At 33.6% G+C, this 22,898-nt stretch overlaps 1 protein-coding gene across 1 annotated transcript in view; it reads right to left on the bottom strand.

Annotated features, from left to right (window-relative positions):
- LOC145292241 (putative aminopeptidase PLBD2) overlaps positions 1-22,898 on the bottom strand; it is a 351,318-nt gene that overhangs the window by 93,459 nt on the left and 234,961 nt on the right. Inside the window, exons 4-5 of the mRNA XM_080138585.1 lie at positions 22,265-22,482; positions 11,357-11,445 (exon numbers count right to left, since the gene is read on the bottom strand). Coding sequence (XP_079994711.1) covers positions 11,357-11,445; positions 22,265-22,482 — 307 coding nt within the window. The remainder of the gene's footprint in view (positions 1-11,356; positions 11,446-22,264; positions 22,483-22,898) is intronic.

Genomic DNA, 22,898 nt, shown 5'->3' with positions numbered 1-22,898 from the left:
AGTGTATATGATGTGTTTATTGACATGCATATATATATATTTGATCGTCTAGATATGAGTGTTTAAACGGGACATATAACAATTATAACATTAAGGGACAAATAACCGTCTTTGGGTTTTACATCATAAAACATACTTGGTCCATCTTTGGTCTTAGTTTGACGGATCCTCGAAAAAGCTACAAATGAAGATTCATACAACTCAACGTCTTAGTGGTATTTACAGCATCTTTATTTCGGATGTTCCCCCATTGGAAAGCAGTAACACTGGTCCCAGATTCTTACCATCGACATTTTCCCCTACTTGGAGCCATTGCTGTCCATGAACATCTTTCTCCCACTGATTTCTGACTACTTCTCCTCTCTTTGACTCCCAATTCTTGATTAACTGATACATCTTTCCAAGCTCTCTCATAAGATCCATGTCATCTTAAGTGACGTTCATGTTAGATTACATCAGACCATAGAGATCAGACCTATTTTTAAATTATTGTCTGTGCTAGTTATGAAAACTAACATTCCTTTCTTTAAAAACATTTTAACATAAATTATTTTATTTGTAAATATTTATTTCACTACGATAATATTCTTTCTGACGTTTTATTTTTAAAAATATTATAATGATCATGATAATCATCGACCAGCACATCTTTCAGCATTGTCCGAATAATATCTAACATAGAGATATGTGTGTGTGCAGAACAGGAGACTTTGTCGGTTTGGTCACAGAGTGGATGAGAGTAGATGTAAAACAGTTAAGGTAGCAGAATCAGTTCACAGGAAAGAATGGGAGAGAGTGATAAGAAAAGTTGAGAGAAAGAGGGAAGATTATTAATTTTTATTTATTGCGGACTATTATCCTCATCATTTCTTAGTTGGTTCATGACGTTTCGGCCAACTATTCCTCTGACATTCGTCAGGTGGTAACCGCGGCGGGATAAGAACTCTGAATCTCCTGACTGCATCCTCTGCAATTACTGCTTTCTGTAGTTGTTGTCGTCTCACCACGTTTTGGCCAAGTAAGCCTCTGGACGGCTTTGGGTCGGATTGAAACCACTATGTTCAGACAATTCTCACCTAGAACTACGGTTCCAGGTGAGAATTGTCTAAAGATAGCGGTCTGCATTGAAGATAGCGGCCTGAATTGTCTGCATCCACTGCAGTAATTGTAGTGGATCCAGTCAGGATATTCAGAGTTCCTATCCCATCGCGGTTACCACCTGATGAAGGCCAGAGAAATAGTTGGCCGAAACGTTTTGAAACAGCTAAGGAAAGATGAGGATAATAGTCCGCAATAAATAAAAATTAATAAATAATACTCATCTCATAATGAATTCCAATTAAATAATGTATAGCATATTAAACAGACACTAAAGCGAATATGATTATACCTCCACCACTTTAGAGATAAGATTTTAAGTCTTTTAATCGAACAATTAGAGTGTGAAAAAAATTCCCCCCCCCTCCCCTCAAGGCATTTAATTAAAATTGAAAATTCGAAAACCTTCAAATTTTGATCGGACCACATTAAAAAGACAATCAGCAAATTAGATTTCTTTTAGAAAAGGGGGTAACGGGACATGTCAGGTTGTGATGGAGCAGAATGATTCAGTTTTTCTCACTTTCCAACCTGTTTAATTCTTCAGTATCAACGAAGCTTTTCAAATATTGTAAAAGTGAATTGCGCTTGTCACTTTTAAAAATTTAATTAACTAGAGGCCAACAGGAACGCTTATTTTGAAGAAATCAGAACAATAGAGAAAGAAAATGGGTTTCTTTTTTTCTTTTCAGATTTCCTTTGAAAAATAAAAATGCTTGCAAGAAATTCAAAGTAGGATGCTTGTTTAAAAAATAAAATTTAGATGATTTTCAGTAATTTTTTCTCTAAATTTAGGGATGAATTCCATAATCTGGAGTTTGTTAAGAGCTTGTGAAGAGTTCCTTCAAGAGATAAATAGGCTGAAAGTATGCATCTGCACACATGTGTGCATTTTTCAGTTTATGTTTTTTACCTCATTTTGTTATATGGAAATATTTTTTTTATATCTTTAGCATATTATGACAATATTTTCAAACTATCACATCATTTAAAAAATGTATAACAGTCACAGAGAATATATTTGCAGAATACATTTGGTAAATTTAAAACAGCAATGTAATGGTCAGAAAATATAAGACAGTACTTGAGCAATTCGTGCGCAAAAAAAAGTAATTTGTTACACAAGTACAGACTAATTTCAATAGTCTGTCAGTTTCCTAAACTGGTTATAAAAAGAAAAATTTTACTTGCCTTATGAAAGTGAAAAATAAAAAGATTGTAAAATATTTTTTATGTAGAAGTTCCTTGGAACATCTCTATTATTGGAAGAGTATACGTCACAGTCATGTTGACACACCAGTTATCGCAAGATCACCAAAGTTAAGCAACGTTGAGCCTGGCCAATACCAGATGAGAGACCATTTGGGAAGACGATCCACTGTATGTACCACAATTTAAAATATTAGGTTGGGAAACTGGCATAGTCTATCCCCCTCGAGAGAGTAGATGGGCCTCTCTTAAGCCGTGGTAGGCAACCCATCTAGTGATGGCGTTACGATAAAAATTACCCCTGATAGCCCTGGCGAAGCATTAAGTATTCAGCTACAGACAAGATTTGAATTACACTAAAAATTCATGCAATGAGTTCAATCAATGTTACGTTTATTTTTTATTGAAAGAGTTCCATACAGGTAAAAATGTTGGGAGAAATTGATCTAGATAATGAAACTCTAGAAAGTAAAAAAAGAAAAAAAATCACTAAAAATAATCTTAAAATTTTATTTTTAAGACGCATTTATATTTCCTTATATTTCTTACAAAAACTTTTACTACAGTTATATGTAAAATCATAGATCATGTCTCAACAGACATTAGGCCACATGCTCATCCATATAGAAGGCTTGACAGCAGCTCACTACCTCTTTCCTCTCTTTTTCCGTTAGATTGTTGATACAACATGCCGTCAGTTTCTCCTATGTTTAGAGAAATTCTGCTTACATGCCTTTAGGCACTATCTCTAAAAGATATCAGTAAATCTGCTTTGTATTTATCAACCTATCAGAAAATTTTGACACGTGTGCATATTTGGTGCATTTCTTTGAAGCACAAATAAATCCAGTTATATTATAAATGATATATATTTTTAGTTCTTATCTTTGCATTATTACGAATAGAAACCAGATAACAAGGCCATACTTAGATAATGAAAAAAAAATTAAAGTAATTATGCAGATTAACTGGAAAATTATCATCTTACTTGTATGTTGAAATATATATCAATCAACCAGTCTCAGTTTGAATCTCCACTTTAACACTTCCATTTTTAAAAATATATTTAAAAAAAACAAAAAAAACTGGAACTTCTCTTTTCCATGATATGATGTTTTTTTTCTGAAAACTGTAATTTACCCTGGACATTTATAATTCTGTTTTCTTATGGATTACTAATGGATTTTCCAATGGACTCATTTCGGATTGATCCTGTTCTGAATTTTACCGTCTTTCTCATTGGATTTTTGCCATATCCTTTTTCTCCCCTTTTCCCTGTTTCTTGCTTCATCAATCACATTGAATCCCTATTAACTGACACTAACTGCTAAATAACTTTTTGATGCAAGTATGATTAATTTCATATTTGTAATTTCCTATAATGCATTAACCCACAAAATTCATTGGATATTTTGCAAACCTCTTCCCTCTGATGAGAATTGCATTCTTCAAAACTCCATGGAATAAGGTTTTTCTTGTTTATTTGTACTCCTTGTCAGATAATTAAAATTTTGTATACTTTCCTTATAGCTTTATGTTTTTTTTTTTTTTTTTTAATTTGAATAAATTTTCAATAACAAGAGTCTTATTTTATATGTCAGGGGTGTCAGTTCTTATTTCAACATACAAGAACATATAATGTATATAATCAAACTTTCAGTATGTAATAAAATGCTTAAGAAAATCTAGCGACCAGACAAGATGAGATTTTGGGAAGGCATGTATAGTAAGTTCCAATCCTTATATAAATAACTTGCACTGACCTGCCAATGTTTTTACTTCGGATTTTTATGTCTTTTAAACCTTTCCAATTTTAAAATTACCTTTCCTTTTTTAAAATTATCTTTCCTTTTTTTAAATTACCTTTCCTTTTTTTAAATTACCTTTCCAATTTTAAAATTACCTTTCCAATTTTAAAATTACCTTTCCAATTTTAAAATTACCTTTCCCTTTTGAAAAATAAATTGTACATTTTATTCTTTCATGAACTAATGTAAAATCTCTGATTTGTTTGGTTTATGCCATTCAGTGAAACACAATATGAATGTAAATTAAGTGCATATTCCTGTGATTTTGAAATGTTCAGTAAAGTTACATTGCTCTGAAAGTGTAAATCCATTTTCATTGAGCTTAATAAACCGTTGCGATTTTAAGATAGCCTTATTAAATATATACATTGTAAACGTATATTTGTTTTCAGGAAATGTACACACACATACATACACACACTATATATATATATATATATATATATATATATATATATATATATATATCGGATAAACTTTAGTTATTCAAACTAACAATTGTTTTTACCCATATTGAGATATTTTGCATATCAATGTTTTTTTTAAAGAATTAAAGAGTGTCTCTCTCTCTAAATAACTAGTTATAAGGTTTATATGATGATAAATTAAAAACTCTAGTCATACATTATGGAGCTACTACATATACCTATTTTTGATTTTGAAAAAGTTTATATTAGTCAACAAATAAGAAATAGGAAAAAAATATATGAACAATTTTTTTGTATTCATTTTTCATACACACAAACATATGTATATAGATATAGCTAAGTTGTTTAAAAGTATTGTAACTGAAAAAAAAAAAAATCAAATTTTCGACTCATACAAGTCTTCATCAGAAAATATAGACAATACTTTATTTCATACGGCATGTTATTATTAAGCCATACAATTTTTTCTGTTATTGAAATTAAAGTTTTTTTTTTAATATGTCCGAGCCAGTGGTTATATACCTTGGTACTATATATATATATATATAAATATATATATATATATATATATATATGTACTAGCAGACGGTCTGGCGTCACCTGGTCGTAAAATACACTTAAATATGATATTCTAATTCATACAGGTTTCCTATTTATTAGTGTAGAGCAAATTCTCTATCGATTACTGTATAGTAGTGTCCGCCTGGCATGGCCTGATCATAAAATGCATAAATGTATTTTAATTCATGTAGATTTCATATTTATCATTATAGAGTCAATACTTTATTGATGATTATATTGTACCCAATAATATATACAGTGATTTCAAAAGTAAAAAGAAAAGAATGACTTGGTGCTATCAGCTAGAATCCAAAGCAAAACACCTAGCTCTCCAGTCTTATTCGTAATCATCTGATCTAAGTCTATACGCATATAAAAAGTTGCAAAAATAATAAATGTCAAAAATATAAATGTTTATTTTCACATGTGTAGAAATAACATGTTTAGAAGACTTACGCCTGCCAAGTTTAATTTTTACAATTGTGACCCCATAGCAGGTATTTTCACCGGCTAAAAGACAAATCAAATTTGTTCTCCAGGTCAAAATCCTCTTCATATCAAGTTTCAAGTCAGTAGATCAAAAATTGACAGGAGTTTTATAGAGACGATTCCTTAGACCGATAGACAAGGTCGCTTTTATATATAGATATATATATAAGTGGGTACATCTGATTTCACCATTTAACAAGCTTGGCAATTACTAAAGCAAAACCTTACTGCACTCTTACTCTCATTACATTAGACATCATGGACAAGTGAGTTTGTCTGCTGAATGTTGACCAACTAAATAGATTGTATCTCGTGCTGAGATTTGGAAACAAAAATACATTATTTTATCAATTATCGTAATGAAGTAAAAATTTAACCTATTAGATTCATTAACAGCAGGAGGCCACTCTGGCGTACTTAGGCTGGCAACTATTTGAGGTATTTGGTGGCTCACGAGTGAAGATCATAAAAGATCGCAATCAAATCCAACGTAAACAAGTTCTTGGTGAACCGTCCCCCTAAGTAATCCAATTTACAAAACTCCCACTACTTATGTTTACTATGCTATAATTACATTGACTAATGTATACCCATTAACACTTATCCTCAAGTGACCTCCGGGCCTTCATAAGTGCTGATTTCCATGTAAAAAAACACACACACACACACACTTTGAAGATTGGATGCACGATAGCAGGATAAGTGAAGTGTATTTTGCTGTACATTGTTTAAACAATTATAATGAAAAATAAATGACATGTCCCCGTCAACTACCACACTCAGTTCGAGAATTTGCCTACATATTCAATGTAGCCACATTCCTATAAAACGTGGCTTCCAACTATGTATTGCTTATTTAAAGGATTATTATATTACGTCCAGTGTATCTGCAGGTGTTTTTAAATGTGTGCGCCTCAATCAGCTGCATTCTGTCGGCTAGCTGAGTTTCTGTGTCAATCAGTTTGATGTTCTTTTGGCCAGGTATTATCTCCAGTATGTCAGAAATAGATATTTAACAGTTTTTGAGTTTGTAAAAAAAAAAAAAAAAAAAAATGAGCATAATAAAACCTAGCTCAATACTATTGCATCTTTGTTTTATACTAGATCTAGATATCTGGCATCGTCCTGGTGTGTGTTTGTGTGTACAAAGAAAATTTATTTTGATGTCATGATTTTACTAAACGATGCAGTGAAAAATATGTCTCCTACTAAATATTTGAATGTCGTAATACCGGTTGCAGAAAGAGACCTTGCGACTAAGGGAGAGAGTTATCTCCGCAGACTACAACGCAAAAATAGTCAAAACGAAAACAGTTGATCGGATGGATTAAATACAAAAACTCAAAGAATTTTTTTTTTTATTTTTACTACACAAACCAATATTTTCCTCATTTTACTTACTGAAAAGATCTTTTTTTTAAAATCTAGTTTTGGGTTAGAAAACTATACCGGTCAACGATAAAGGGAAAAATGGGCGATTGCACAGACATCGATGACAATAAAAACATGGGAGCATGAAACATTCGTTGATCATTATTCAATCTTGGGCAACGTCAGATCTTCCTGCTAGTTAAAATTAAATTTGAGATTTTTTTTGATATCCATTGTATTTTAAGATTTTCTATGACAGCAAATATTTATACAGAACCATTTCCGTGACAGTCTTCATTCATACTTTTCAGAAAAGATGTTACCCATTAATTTATTTGAGTGGGATGTTTACTTATAGAACCTAGCATACATAAATGATTACTCATTCAAATACAGACCTGGCTTAACGTTACTTAACTTTGACAATCTGAAACGATATAAGCTAGAACACTACCTGAAATCCTCGTTTATACTAAAATCTAAATGTAAAGTTCCTTTATACTAATGTTGTGGAAAAAAGTGGAGAAAATGTCACTCTCTTAGTCAAAAAACCTCTTTCTGTTACCCAAATGAAAAATTCTTTTGTAGTAAAACAGTTGCATTGCTATGTAAAAAAAAAAAATCACAGATTTAAAACAGAAGGATAAATAGACTGTTTTCTTTGTTGATAGTGGGAACGCTCTGTTGGTTAGTAATGGCAGAAGTTTCAAAAACTTATTCCACACTAAAGGAAAGAAATGACCACAAAAGAGCATGCATTTAATCAAGCATATTATATCCGTCATAAGGTTTTGCAATCCCGCTTCAAAAGTAATCATTTTAGTTCTATGTTTTTTTTTTATCCTGGAGTTGATTTTAACTCACAAAAAAAATACCAAAAAAGCAATCCTGAAATTCCTATCAATATGTTAAATTCTTTTAAGGCAAAATCTCTCACTCATGTTATTGACCCGAATCATATTTTTTCTCAAAGGAAGAAACAATATTGTTCCAGAAAACATTTTTGATAGAAACCTTGTTCTCAGAGGCAAATTTTTTAATATATTACTTACAAAGAAATTAAATTTTAACAGAGGAACAATAATATTTTTGAAATTTTCAAATAGCAAAATCACAGTACTATGTAATGCAATCATGTCTCAGGCTCAGCTTAATCCAAGTAATTTGCAAAGACATTGTAATTGTAAGAAATAGCAGCAGCTAAGAGAGAATAAACTGAAACTACGAGAAAACGCATCAAAGCGCAGAAATTAGGAACTCGTGATTTCTGGAAATTCTACAACAGTGTAGTAAATAATGGCCAAGTCCACCCACTATCCAACAATTATGAGATTGTTTGTCATGGCAACCGAGAAGGTTAACATGCTTGCCAGTCGGTTTGGACCCAACAAACCACTCCTTTCCCTGATTTTCCTTTGCGGACTGACACCATATTAGATGATCTGAAAATCACCCCTTCTCCGGTGCGTGATATCATAAAAAACCTAGACACCTCAAAAGCATGTGGACCTGAACTCATCCCATGTGTACTATTAAAAAAATGTTCTGCCAAAATTGCCCCAGTTCTCTCCAAACTTTACAGCAAATTCCTTAACGAATCTTGCTTTCCTAACTTCTAGAAAACTGCTTCTGTAGTACCAGTTTACAAGAATTCTAACGAAAGAACTGACCCATTAAATTATTGCCTCATTGGCCTCCTTCCTCTTTTTTCTTTTGAGTCCTTAATTAATCAAGCTCCAGTCCATCACCTTACAGTTACTAAACTTCTGACCGACCAACAATATGGATTTAGGCAAGCCTGTTCTACAGCAGATATCCTAACTGTAATCTCTGAATGTATATACCATACACTGGACAAAGCAGGGAAAGGGAGAGCAGTAGATATATCTAAGGCTTTTGACAGAATATGGCATGACGGTCTTAGGAAAATCAGATCATAAGGTATCACTGGCTGAATACTTAACATAATTAAATCCTTCTTAAATAAGAGAAAACCCCAGGTTGTCCTCGACGGTTATACATCTAAACAATATGATATAAATGTGAGTGTACCTAAGGGGTCGATCCTTTGACCTTTATTATTCTTAATATTTATAAATGACCTCCCTGACAAAATTGTCTCTGAGATGCTGATGACATCACGCTATATAACAGACACGAGAGGAAAACAAATGACACATATCTAAGGAAATGGCAGAAACACGAGAGGTAGGCCTCCAATCTGTAATGGAATGGGGACAAAAGTGGATGGTTCCATTCAATGCTGCCAAGACTAAGCTCGTTTCCTTCAATGATTATGAGAAACCTTCTCAACCACTAACAGCTATGGCTGAAGATACATTACCTGAAAGTACTTCTTCCAAACTCTTCAGCTTAACATTCACAGGGAACAGGAGTTGGAACAGATACATTGAGAGCATTGCGAAGGTTTCTGCAAAGAAGGCGGGCTCTCTCTACCATGCTAGAAACTTATTTACACCTGAAAGTATCCTGTACCTATATGAAGTCACCATTTGCCCATGGATGGAGTATTATTGTCACATTTGGGCTAGTGCATCTGCTATTAGTCTTTCACTTCTTCATAGGGTTCAAAAGAAAGTCGCCAACCTGATAGGTCCTGAATTTTTTCTAAGCTTCAACCTTTGTCCCATCTGCCTGCTTTACAAGTATCTTAATAATAGACACTCTGATGAACTACTAGCGCTTGTACCCCCTTGATGTAAATCCCCCTGACAAATCTGACAAGCAGCAAAGTCTAACCTCTATACATTAGAGATCCCTAGATGTAAGAAAACCTTCTACTCTAATAGTTTCTTTCCCAGAACTGTTAGACTTTGGAACTCCTTTCCGGGTTCCTGCTTCCCCAACTGTACTGACATGCATAAGTTCAAGTGTAATGTGAACAGACATCTTGCTGCTCAACTCCCTACATAGTATCCCTGCAACTCATATCCCTGATAGTAGCCCCTACATCAAAGTGGCACTGTGCCTAGTTTGGAGTGAAATTGTAAAAAAAAAAATGTAGCAACATTTGGATATAAGTTTGTGAAAATGGTAGAGAAACTAAAAATTTTCAAATAATTTTGCTAGTAATTTTATGAAATATGCTTAGGAAAGATGTAGCAGATGAAAATCTAGTTTATATATTGCTTATACCCCTCCTGGGATAGGTATTCTGTTACGTACATATATGTATTAACCGTTCCTACCAGGTATTGCTCGGAATGTAGTTAAATTGTTTTAGTTTTAAATTTTTATTTGTTTACACAACTTATACAGAAAAAAAAAAAATAAATAAATAAAATTTTCATTGTGAGAGAGAAAACTTTTTATATTTTTTATAGTTTAAGCTGATCAATTTCAGGAATAAATGGACTTACCCAGAGAAAACAGAGTTACAATTAAATGTTGGGCTTCTATTAGTTGCAGTTATAGCCCCAGAATAATGATACATACTTCTGTAGCATAATTTCTTAGATTAAAAATGAGTTATCCTTTCAGTTTCTGGTTATGAAAAAAATGTTTACAGATTATCAGTTTTCCAGGGAGGATTATATAATTTTTTTAAATAATCTGCAGCAAAGTACATTACTAGAGCAACAACACCATGGTACAACAATAACAAATGAAAATTATTTTAGTCAGAATTGAAGTTTAATATCTCAGCTTAAATGCTATTCAGCTCTGACTTTAAACATTTCAGATAAGTTTATATGTTAGCTATATTTCTACAATGGTGAAAACAAAGCAAAAAATTTAATTCCTCTGAGAACTTTTTATTTTTGGTGGATTTCTTGCTATTTCAGAGACTGCGACAAAGAGATATTTTTAGGGTTCTAACCATCTCATTAATCACAATTGATAAGATCTCTCTTGCACTTGGTTCACCAGGTATATTTATCAGGTAGTCTTTTTTAAAATTCTTTTTCATGAGTCTGGTTATTCCTATGATTATCAGAACGGAGATCTTCCCACGCTTCCAGTTTCTTTTCATATTGTATAGGAGAACTTGGTATTTAGTTATCTTCTTCCGGTTAGAAACCAGCATCATTAGGAATACCGATTTCAACTAGGATGGTTACTTTCGCCGCTATTATCCCATATCTCTGTTAGATTTAATAGCTGAGATTTCCAAATAAGTAGCTATAAGGACCGCATAGTCATGTAGGAGTTATTTTCAATAGTTCCTCCAGCTCTTCTTTTTATGATGTAATTTTATATGTGGCTCCGAGATTGTGTCATGTAATTTTTTTTTTTTTTATAGAACAAAGAAAAGAAAGCTAAGGGAGATAATTCTGATTGTCGTTTTGGTGTTAAAGATGAAAGGCAAATTTTTTTAAAGTTAAAGTGTGAAATAAAAATCATAAGAAAAAAAAAAAGAAGCAAACATACCATTCCTGATGAGAGAAGATAATAATCATCACCCGAGTAAAGTAATCCAGGATATGAAGAGAACGTGATCTTTTTGCCAGGGATGATATCTACAAAATATAATAAAGAATGTCATGATCTATAAGAAGCATGATAATAAAAGAATTAATAACAATAATTTTATATATATCTTTGTTTTATACTAACAGGACTACCCAGTATTGATTGGAGGAAAAAAACAAAACAAAACAAAACAAACAGGCCATTTATCCCTCTGCCTTTCCCCCTCTCGCTTTTTCTTCCTAGCCCAGCCCATTCCTCTCTCTAGACATACACACATAACTTGATTTGATGTAAGTGAAAAAAAAAAAACAAAAACGAATTACAACATTAAATGAAGTGTGTCCATTGTGATACCATTAAATGATATAAATGGTAGCTTGACCCTTGATGAATCCTTTTTTAAATTTTAGATAATAATATCTAGGGGGCGGTCCAAAAGTAATATATCGTATTTTTTTTATTCCACCCAAATGGATTAGATCAGAGGGGATTGCAGATTGTATTGTTATGATGATTGAGCCTATGTATTCATGATCTGAAAATTTCATCTCTCTATTGCAGATTATGACAGTATGAGACTCTAAGAAAGCAATCCTTGGCATGGATGTGTGTCAGAAGCAGAGATGCATCATTGAATTCCTAGCAAAAATGCATTGGGAATGATAGTGACTTTGTAAAAAAATAAATTCTGAATCACAAAAGATCGCTGGTTTTAATGGTACCAATCCCGTCTTTGTAGGTCTTCAACTTTGAGTTAGAAAGTAGGAAGCTTTACTTTTGAAACAGCTGTTGTTCATCCAGAGTTATGCCGATTAAAAAAGACCAACTTTGTGTATTTTTCAAGTTTTATCTGGACAACTTTAAATATTCAATATCTCTACCTCTCTATGTCTATCTGTTTTCTTCACTCCTCCCCCTCAGTTTCCCCCTTTGTCTTTCCAATTCTTTCTTTCTCTACCATCCATATAGAATGACAAAGATAAAACTAGAGCACTACTGAAACCTTCCAAATAAAAATAAGGGAAGCCTCCAGTTCACTCGCCACCTCCTCCTCTCTTTGAAGAGAAATAGTCTGAAGGGGACAGTAAGAAACGATAAATAAAATACATCTATTAATTTTTAGATTAATCCCCATTTTCTTTTCAAATTTGTACATAAGATTGAAAATCCCTGAAGAACTGACCCTCTCCTAACGAAACCTGGCCTAGTTGACGTCCAAAGAATCAATATTTTATTTTTAATTTTAGATATTATTTATTGGTGGCAACGCCGTCCAAGAAACTTTGTTTTAGGTTTTAATTTTGACACCCTCCCACACACAACTACCCTATATATAATAGATATAAAATAATTCATGTGAGAAAATAATCCTTAAATATGAAGAATAATGATAAGTTTTAACTCCTACTTCCTATTAATTTCACTAATAAAAAATAATAGAATGCTTATATGAATAAAATTGATAAAAAATACATGTTTTTTTTTTTTTCCAAATAATCTGATCTGCAAGTGGGCAAAAGCGTGTACTGTGGTTTTTCTTCTTAAAACACAAGTCACAATGATTGAGATTCCACACAAAAATAAAAAATAGAATTCACTTTACGTTTACAATTACGAAACAAAATTTATTAAAATTAATATATTTTATTGAGTAAAAATGTCATATTCTAGTTGTTTCGTGTGTTATAATAATCGTATGGATGAATATATTATTTGTAAACATTGGAGTCACTATTCATACCTTGGTTTTTCATTGGATGAAATAGAACTTTTTGAGAACTCTGACTCATCATTTTTCTATCAAAATAGTAAATCTTTGCTTGGAAAGCTCAAGTTTGAATGGAACATCACAACTTATATCAACAGTAAAAGTTGAACATATATTGAAAGAGTAATTGTCTGTATTTTTGAGATGAGGTGTTTTCATTTATTGAGATTGCCGGACTGACTTCCTCATCTTGATTGTTATAGTCACAACGTTTCGGCCGTTTTGCCCTCCGGCTTTCATCAGGTGTTTTTTTGTATCGAACTGGGGAACCATTTGTTAGGAGTCTCGAACCCAACCCTTTATTATTATTACGGGGGTACCGTGTTCGGACTCCAGCAAGGCTCTGGGACATAGTTGCTGATTCTCTGTTTTGAATGTTACTTTTCACTGCCTTCGTTCAGGATTGAACTCAGCATCTTTGGGTAACTGTAAACTTTGATACAACGTCTACGACCACTCGGCCTAGTGACATATGAACGAAGGCAGTGAAAAGTAACATTCAAAACAGAGAATCAGCAACTATGTCTCAGAGCCTAGCTGGAGTCCGAACACAGTACCCCCGTAATAATAATAAAGGGTTGGGTTCGAGACTCCTAACAAACGGTTCCCCAGTTTGATAAAAAAAACACCTAATGAAGGCCGGAGGGCAAAACGGCCGAAACGTTGTGACTATAACAACCAAGATGAGGAAGTCAGTCCGACAATCTCAATAAACAAGTCACAATGTTCACTCATTATAAAAACAATAAATACAGACATTTTATACGAGCGATTGTTGGACAAGGGTGTGCATATGTTTGTGTCTCATCATTAGTATTTCAATTTTAGAACTAAGCCTTTCATCTCTCAAGTCCATGATATCTGCTAAAACTCACTCTGAAGTCTCATCAATCTGTCTCGCGATCCCTTTCCTGTCGTTCTCTGTCCATCGACCAGCCTCAATCAGCCAGTGTTCCCCATATACATCTACTCTTGACAGGAAAACCTAGATGCCCGATTGTCTTTCAGTCTACTTACCAGAAACTTGCCAGATTTGAGTTCTCAGTCTAATGCTGGAAACTTCTTTATTTTGTCATTTTACTTTCACCATTGCTATCTAGCTATCTGGAAACTTAACACTCATGTGATTACAATGGGTCTTTAAGACCTAACAGAATATTTAATAGATTATACATTTTCAAAAAAGTCTAAAAGTTAGCATTACTTTATATTATCAAATAAATTATTTACATATCTTTATTTCAGTAGTTCAGTCGATCAAAAGATGAATACAGCTTTGTAATAGTAGTAGTATGAAAATATACATATGGCAAACAAATTAAAGAGAAATCATTGTGTTTTGTTTGTTAAGAGCTCATCAGGCTAACTGTTACGATAAAGTCGAACCCTTAAATCTTGCTGTTCAACTTTGGAATCTGCACAGCATTTTAAATGAAACACTTTATTTAATCCATGGAAGTAGCAATCTGTGCAGATAAAGTATGAGGCAAAATTGGTTGTAAGTTACACTATTCTTATAAGCAATACGAAGAATAAAATGGCTGGCAGTTTGAAAGCAAGCTAGATTAAAATAAAGGATTTTATTGTAAATTCTATTCAACAGAAAAGTTCCTGATTATAATACGATGTAACTGAAACATCGTGAGAAGGACACAGAGGAGAATAGTAATTCGAATAATCCTAAATTGTCAATCCTTATCTCAAAAATTCAGAAACATGTGACGATAAAAAATTTTCAATCCTATTTGTAAAAAAATAATGTTCTTTGGCTAATACTTTGATTTAATAAAGCCTTTATATAAACTTAAATTCCCTCAACTTTATATTTAAAAAAACCTGATGTTTTGTGGAAATATAAAAAAAAAATTGTATTCTTATTGTTTTCTATATTTATTAGATTTCACATGGTGTACTCTCCAGTCATCTTCATGTAATTTTGTTATGTACAGTAACGTTATTCGAATTTTCAATATAATCAGTTGCAGAGTTGACTTTTGAGCAATTTAATCAAAGTAAATAAAGCCTCATACAAGTGAAGCCCTGTACAATATTTTAATATATAATGAATTAAAAAAAAAACTGCCTATTCAAATATTTGTCTATAAGTATTTCTATTAAATATTCAACCACGGTAGTGTTTGAATATATGGTTGTGGCAGTTTTAGTCATTTAGAACTGCTTTAAAGCTTCACGGCTTCATTTTTAGACCAAATTTCAAACAATTACTACAGTTTATGGATCACCTTCTCAGCTATATTATGAAAAAAAAAAACCAACAGTTTTCAATTTTCGTTCAGTAAAACAAAAGTTATGATGAATTTACTTGTGTTTAAAATCATAAAATTTTTTAAGGAGGTGAGCAACGTTTTTATGACTGGTTTCCATACCAATCATGTCGCTTCAGCGACTACTGTTGCTACTAATTTACTGCTCTCGCGAAAAGAGAAGTAACAAGGAAAACCAGGATTTTATTGAAAGCAGACGAGTGCCGTACATTGTTATTACATATGTGTATGTTATGTTCATTGGGGCAAAAAATAAGACTGAAATTAAACAAAGAACAAATGAATTTACTGGAAGCCTGGAAAAATCATGGATTACAATAGAAAAATGCGAGCATGAAAAGTAATATGGTTAAGCTTAAACATTGAAAAGTAAATGACTAGTTGTTAAAACTGGAAACGAAAATGACAAGATATTCTAGTCAAAAATACAAGAAATTTATAACTTAAAATATTGCAGCATTATGAATTTTTTTTTTTAATTCAATTTATAACATTATATAATAAATTCTTAATGCTGCAATATTTTAAGTTATAAATTTATTATATTTTTTGTTACTAGAATATCTCGTCTTTTTCTTTTCCAGTTTAAGCAACTAGTTATTTACTTTTCCATGTTTAAACTTAACCATATTACTTTTCATGCTCGCACTTTTTGTTTGAAATATATCTATATATTTGATATTAGCAAGGTGGCCCGATGTGGCCCAGGATTGAATGATGATCACCGAATGTTTCACACTCCCATATTTTTATCATTGAAATCGGTGAAATTGTCCATTTTTCAATCAAATCGATTGATTGCCTGCTCCAATTGGGGACCCAATGCAGTGCACTTGGAGGAAGCCTTACATGCCTCTTGCAGTGAGTTAGTTCACAATATATTGTAATTTACATTGTACTGCAGAGAACCTGTTTATCTTATAAAATTATTTTTATATATAATTAATTATAATGAATTAAAGTTTAAAATGTATCATACTTAAATTGTGCTCTAAACAGAGACACTCATTTCAAATGCAGCCCTTTCATATCAAAGAACCTACTATTGATTTTATATGCCTGACCTTACTGATTGTGCAGTGATAATAGCTTGAATGTAAGTTTAAAGTGAAAATGTCAAGTATCATGGTTTAATTGTGCTTTAAATGGAAACATTCTTTTCGGATGCGCCTGTGTCATATCAAAGAACCCACTGTTGAGTTTATACGTCGAGCCTTTCGGCTGCTTGTGTGATAAAAATAACTTCTCAAATGCATTTGAGATGTTAAGCTGTGGAAGATGTTTACTTTGGTTAAAATCATCTATTCTAATACAAAACCTATCTAAGAACACTGCCAGGCACATAAAGTACCTTCGTGTGCAATTTCATAAAAATCGGCCCACAGACAAAATTTCTTTTATATAATAATAGAGATTGATTATAAAACAGTATATTTAATATGATCCAATTATCAGTTCCTATATTCATGTAAATGTAAATCTTCTCAAATACGTTACACAGTTGCTATTATCATTATTAGTAGTGATAATAGCCAATAGTTCAAGGTGGATGTAATTTCCCAGGTAACGCCGGGACACAAGTTGGCTACCGTAAGTATAAATCTGTCCTCATATACCTTACACATCTTGTAAGTTGATGATTTTGTTCTAAGGCATATAAAGCCTCTTCCGTAATTTTTGGAAAAGTTTTTATGTTCAACTTGTTTTTATCTTCGTGGCGTATGCTTTGATTTGGTTGTTTTGTAAAGGAAAATTGTTGTTTTTGTTTTAGACTTTACAGGACAAGACTGAACTTTGTAAAGTGAAAGGAAAAACAATAGCATCAATGTTTGGTGTGGAAGCCAGTATATTCAGAGAGCCTTGTTTGGTAGTGCCATTGTAGATTGATGTATACAGCTATGGCTAAAATTATAGAGCTATAAAAAAATTGAGATAATAGCTTAAACCTACGTATTTAAAGGTTAAGAATCGTACAGTGAACAATTGAGAGCAAATGTAAAATATGTAACAGTAGATTGTGGTATTTTTTTGCTTTAAAGCCTTTTCTCAAACCTCTCTGAGTTTTATGCTAAATCTATTCCAATATTCAAAATGATTCATTGTCATACCAAAAGTTGCTTCTTATTTTTCAGGTAATGTTTGATTCCTGCCAGTGCTATAATAGTATATTAAATTGAAAATGCCTCCAAACAGATTAAAAGGGCACAAATTGTTGCTTTATATGGTGAAGGATATTCTCAGGTAGGAAGATGGAATGTTCAAAGAAGGGAGTTCCAACAACGACTAAAAAGGTACAAGGAAACAAATATTTAAAAACAGAAAAAGGACAAGGCTGTAAAAAGTTTAGGATCGCCAAGGAAGATAGATCTTTGAAAAGAACATCCCTTGCAAAAAAAAAATTCTTCAGAGCTTGCTGCTGAACTTAGGAGGATGCAAACAAAAGCATATCACCTCAAACAGTGAGATGAAGGTTATTAGAAGCGGGATTAAAAGTATGCAAAGCAAGGAAGAAGCCATACATGTCCCAGGCCAACAAGAAAAGAACGACTGGAATTTGAAAAAAAAAACAAAAAAAAAAAACATGAAAATTGGACACCTAATGATTGAGCCAAAACTGTTAGGTCTGGCAAAAGTAACTTTAAGGTAAGTTAACAGCTTCTATTTCCTTAATTTTGGAAGGAACAATTGAAATTTAATGTGAATACACACCCATAACATTTATTAAAAAAATGTAACACATTCTTTTTATTTTTTTCATCAGATTGTTGGCACCCCTGGAAAGGCTTATGTTCACCGTAGGGAAGGAAAGACATCATCTTGGTTGTATGGTTTCAACTTGCAAATTTGGAGGAGGAAGCATAATGGTTTGGGTTGCATGGTTTATGTTGCATACATGTGAGGGCAGGTTTACTAAATCTCTTTGACTAAAATATTTAATAATAACATTCTTCCAACAAGACAATGCCCCATGTCATACGTCAAACGTTTCAATGGGTTGATTTGAGAAAAAGGGATTACAGTGATGAAGTGGCCCCCCTCAATTCACAAATCTAAATCTCATTGAAACTTTGTGGTACCATATGTGAGAAAAGTATGTTCCTAAAAAAAATTAGAGGCCAAACTTTATGAGGAGTGGCAGAAAATAGATCCTAACACCGACAACAATTTAGCCAATAATATGCACAAAACAAATAAAAGCTGTTATAAAGGCAAAAAGGAAGGACAAACCAAATGTTCTTTGTTGTTAGAATAGATTTATTAATCTTTACTCCATTGTTCTTAACCTTTAAATATATAAGTTTGAATCATGATTTCAATTTTTCACTGGTAAATTTCTGTTTTTATTTCTATCCTTGAAGCCATGTCACTAATAAAAGTGCCAGAGCTTTTACTGGGCTGACGTTATCCGCCTGATAGTCAGGGACCTGAACCTTGGACTAGCTACTAAGAAGGTTGTCTTATCAGCAGGTGCAAAGTACTAGTGCTGCTGTAGTATGCAGTTCTGGTGGGGTGTCTTGATGCCATATTAATGAGTAATTGTTATGGCTTTACCTTATCATGGTCTACAAAAAATATATTTCTTTGCTTCTTTTTCTTCCTTACTTTTCCTCTATCATGAAATGTCTCCAGAAAGAATACAATATTAAGCCCAGAACTTCAACTTTCAATGTAGACCCCCCCCACTACCATGTCTCCTTCTCCAGCATCAGGGGTGTATGTTCCAACCTTCTAAAGATTGAAACCCAATTACAGGAGATCAAACCAGACCTATTCTTCGCAGGCAAAACTGATATTGGATCAACAATTTCCCTAGATGAGTTCGTAATTAAAGGATATTCTAACTTAACATCCAAATCTTACCTCCAAGATCAGCATGGGCATGGAATATGTGCCTACATTAGAGAGGACTCTCCATGTGGTAGGGACATCACCAGAGAAGACCCTAAATTGCCCTATAAGTGCTTCTGGGTTGCACTTTCTCACACTACTGCGTTTATATTTGCCCTCTACTCCTCCCCGTAGCAGCGGAGTTACTATCATTAAGAGCATATCTGAGAAAATTCCCCATATCCTATCTGCTCAGCCTTCAGCTAATATTCACATCTGTGGAAACTTCAACGTTCACAATGTGGAATAGTTAGCTCACTCAAACAAGACAGATGATGAGGGGAGGTTCTGCTTATGAACTAACTCAGATTTTTCACGAACCCACCAGTGTGCTCGGCACTGATGGTCAATATGCAAGTCTCCTAGATTTTTTTATAACAACTTGCCCTGAGCTATGTTCATCCTCCATTTTGTCTCCACTGGGATCTTCCGACCACTCATTTGCCTCAGTTAAGATAAAAACAAAATGTAATAAGCTCTCTGACATATCTCTCTATCATACCATATACCATGACTGACTGGGATAGTTTCCGTACATTTATATCAGATTTGCCTCTGTGCTTCATGTTTAAAAAGAATGCATCCTCTATAGTATCAGACCTGACGGAATGGTTAATTGAAGTTATAGAGCACTTTATACCCTTCAAAAAATTCCAGCAAAAACCTAACAACCAGCCATGGTTCTCTCCAGAATATGCTGCTGCCAGTGCACACAGAAATCACTTTTTCCATTGCTTCCAATGTTACAGATGTATTGAGACAAGCTGCTTTCAGGACTGCCAGCAACCACTGTAAAAGAGTAATAAAACACGCAAGAGTGTTGTATGCTCAGTCTTTTAAGTCCAAAGTAGCTGAGCAGCGATTTGGTTTCCACCAGTTTTGGCAAATAGCAAACAGGGTCCATCATCAATAGACCTGAGGTAATCTCGTCAGCATCAGAGAAAGCCAAACTCTTCGCCAAGAACTTTCCAGCTAATTCCACCCTATGTAATCTGGGCCTCCAACCCCCTGTATTTCTTTCTGTATCTGAAAACACGTTATGCAACATACAAATATCTTTGTGTGATGTTGCCAAGCTAATCTAAAACCTTGATTCCAGTAAAGTAATTGGCCCCGACGGCATTCCAATTATAGTGCTGAAAAAGCTTCAATCAGAACTAGCTCCTATATTAAAAGCTGTTTAAGTGTTGTCTTAAGGAGAATTGTTTCTCAACACCTTAGAAAACCTCATCAGTATGCCCTGCATTTAAGAATTCAGGTGATCGGTCATCTCTCTTCTAGTACAGATCAATAAGTTTCCTGTGTGTCATGATTAAGTTACTGGAATCTGTGTTAAATAGAGAAGTAGTCAACCACCTCAGCAAAATAATCTCTTCAGTGACATGCAATATGGTTTCCATTCTGCTGGATCTACAGCAAATACACTAACAGTTATATTTCATAGGATTAGTGAATCTCTCGACAGAGGCTCCCTTTCTAGGGCAATTACTTTTGACATATCAGAGGCCTTTGATAGGGTATGGCATAAAGGTCTACTCTACAATATCTCCAGCTACTGTATAACTGGAAATGTCTTCTCAATTATTAAATCATCAGTCTCTTATAGGTTCATAAGAATCGTGGTTGATGGGCGGAGCTCAGAAGCTAACAGTATTAATGCTGGAGTCCCTCAAGAGTCCATCCTGGACCCAACACTTTTCCTGATCTACATCAATCATCTCCCAAATCACATTCTAAGTTTATTCATAGACATTTATACTGACAACACTACCATCTATGGCAACACATCAAAGGCCATAAACGATGCTCTCTCCTCTGACCTTGAGCATGTAGGGCAATGGAGAAAGAGATGGCTGGTTAATTTTAATGCAGCTAAAACCAAGCTTCTATCTTTACATCATCAATGCTCTCATTCCCATTTGGCATCAATTGAAATAAATGACTCTCATCTTGGGGAGGCTGCATATTTTGACAGGGTTCTAGGCTGTACCTTTACTCCTGATATGAAATGTAATACGTATATCAGATCCATTGCCAAGGCTGCTGGAAAAATGGTGGGATCATTCTACTGTTCCAGTAGATATCTCACTGCTGATGCAATTCTCTACCTATATAAGAGCCAAGTATGCCCAAGGATGGAGTAGTGTTGCCACATTTGGGTAGGAGTTGCTAGAAGCAGATTATCTTGCATTGACAAAGTTCAGAATAGACTTTGTAGCCTAGTGGGGGATGCCATTTTCTCTTCCCTGCAACCTCTTTCCCACAGAAGAGTCGTTACGAACATATCGTTATTTTCGTGGCAAGTGCTCCTCTCAGCTCCAATCTACGCCAAGGTCACCTACCCGACTTTTATGAAAAACACCCGTCTAGCTGAAACCACTATCAATAATTTCCCCCACTCTTTTTCTGTGCCTAAATCTAAGCATATATTCCATGAACAAGGCTTCTTTCTTAGAACTTTGCGCCTGTGGAACTCTGTTCCTTTTTCCTGCTTTCCAACTGACTACAATATGGTCATCTTCAAGTCCAACGTGAACAAGTTCTTGATGAGCTATCCCCTTAAGTAATCCAAATTTCCACTACTAACAATTGGCTCATCAAATAAATACTATATTTTCCCATTGACTTCCATACACTCATTAAACCTTATCCTTGAGTGGCCTCCGGGCCTTGATAAGTAAAAGAAAAAACATTAAAATAAATTTTAAATTTATATATATTCGCCCATTTGGTGTTTAATATCATAATTTAAAGATATAAGATTGATCACATTTTGAATTCAACTTCCTCAATTTATTTACATGATGATGATGATGATGATGATGATGATGATGATCCTATTTGAAACAGAAATAGCACAGAAAGTTCCTATCATAGATATTTGAAAAGACAAAAACAAATTTATTGGTAAAGAATTTTACTTACATTTTGCGTTTGGTAAAATGTGGAATGCAAAATCATAACTCTTGAGAACTCGCAGCATACTCGAGTAATGGTTCCACGTATCATGGGCAACGTACAAGTCCTTATTATCATCTAAAACCTTGACCATGGCTGAGCAGGAGCCGCCGCGAATCGGTTTCTTCTCAGGAAGGTCAAGTGCCAAACTGATGTCACCAAGGTCACTGGCAAACTGTAACCAACTGCAAAAAAAAAAAAAAGACAAAAAACATGAACGCTCAGACAAAAGAAGGAATAGGAAAACTTTTAAACTTCTTGTTTTTTTCTCATCAAAATCTTTCATAATTTTTCATACTAGATCTATTGCTCTTTCTGATTCTTGTAAAATTGGTTCTCCCAATTGCTCTAAACACTTTTTTTTTTACACAAATCTATTATCAGACCATGTATGGAATACTGTTGTCATATTTGGGCTGGTGAATCTCTGCCCTATTTGAGGGTTTTCAATTAAATACAGAAACCTATCTTTAATTTAATTGCTTCTCAATTTTATTCTTTTCAACTTCTCTCACATCGCAAGAATATGTTTAAGACTTTTCTATAAATACTATAATGCCATGTGTTCTTCAGAATTGTCTTATCTATTCCCTGCTTCCTT

Source organism: Euprymna scolopes, chromosome 1 (assembly GCF_053919585.1).
Source record: "Euprymna scolopes isolate OS-2025 chromosome 1, ASM5391958v1, whole genome shotgun sequence".
In the NCBI taxonomy this organism is placed as follows: domain Eukaryota; kingdom Metazoa; phylum Mollusca; class Cephalopoda; order Sepiida; family Sepiolidae; genus Euprymna; species Euprymna scolopes.
The sequence above is the reverse complement of the archived record's forward strand: the minus strand, read 5'-3'. Positions and strand labels throughout refer to the sequence as shown.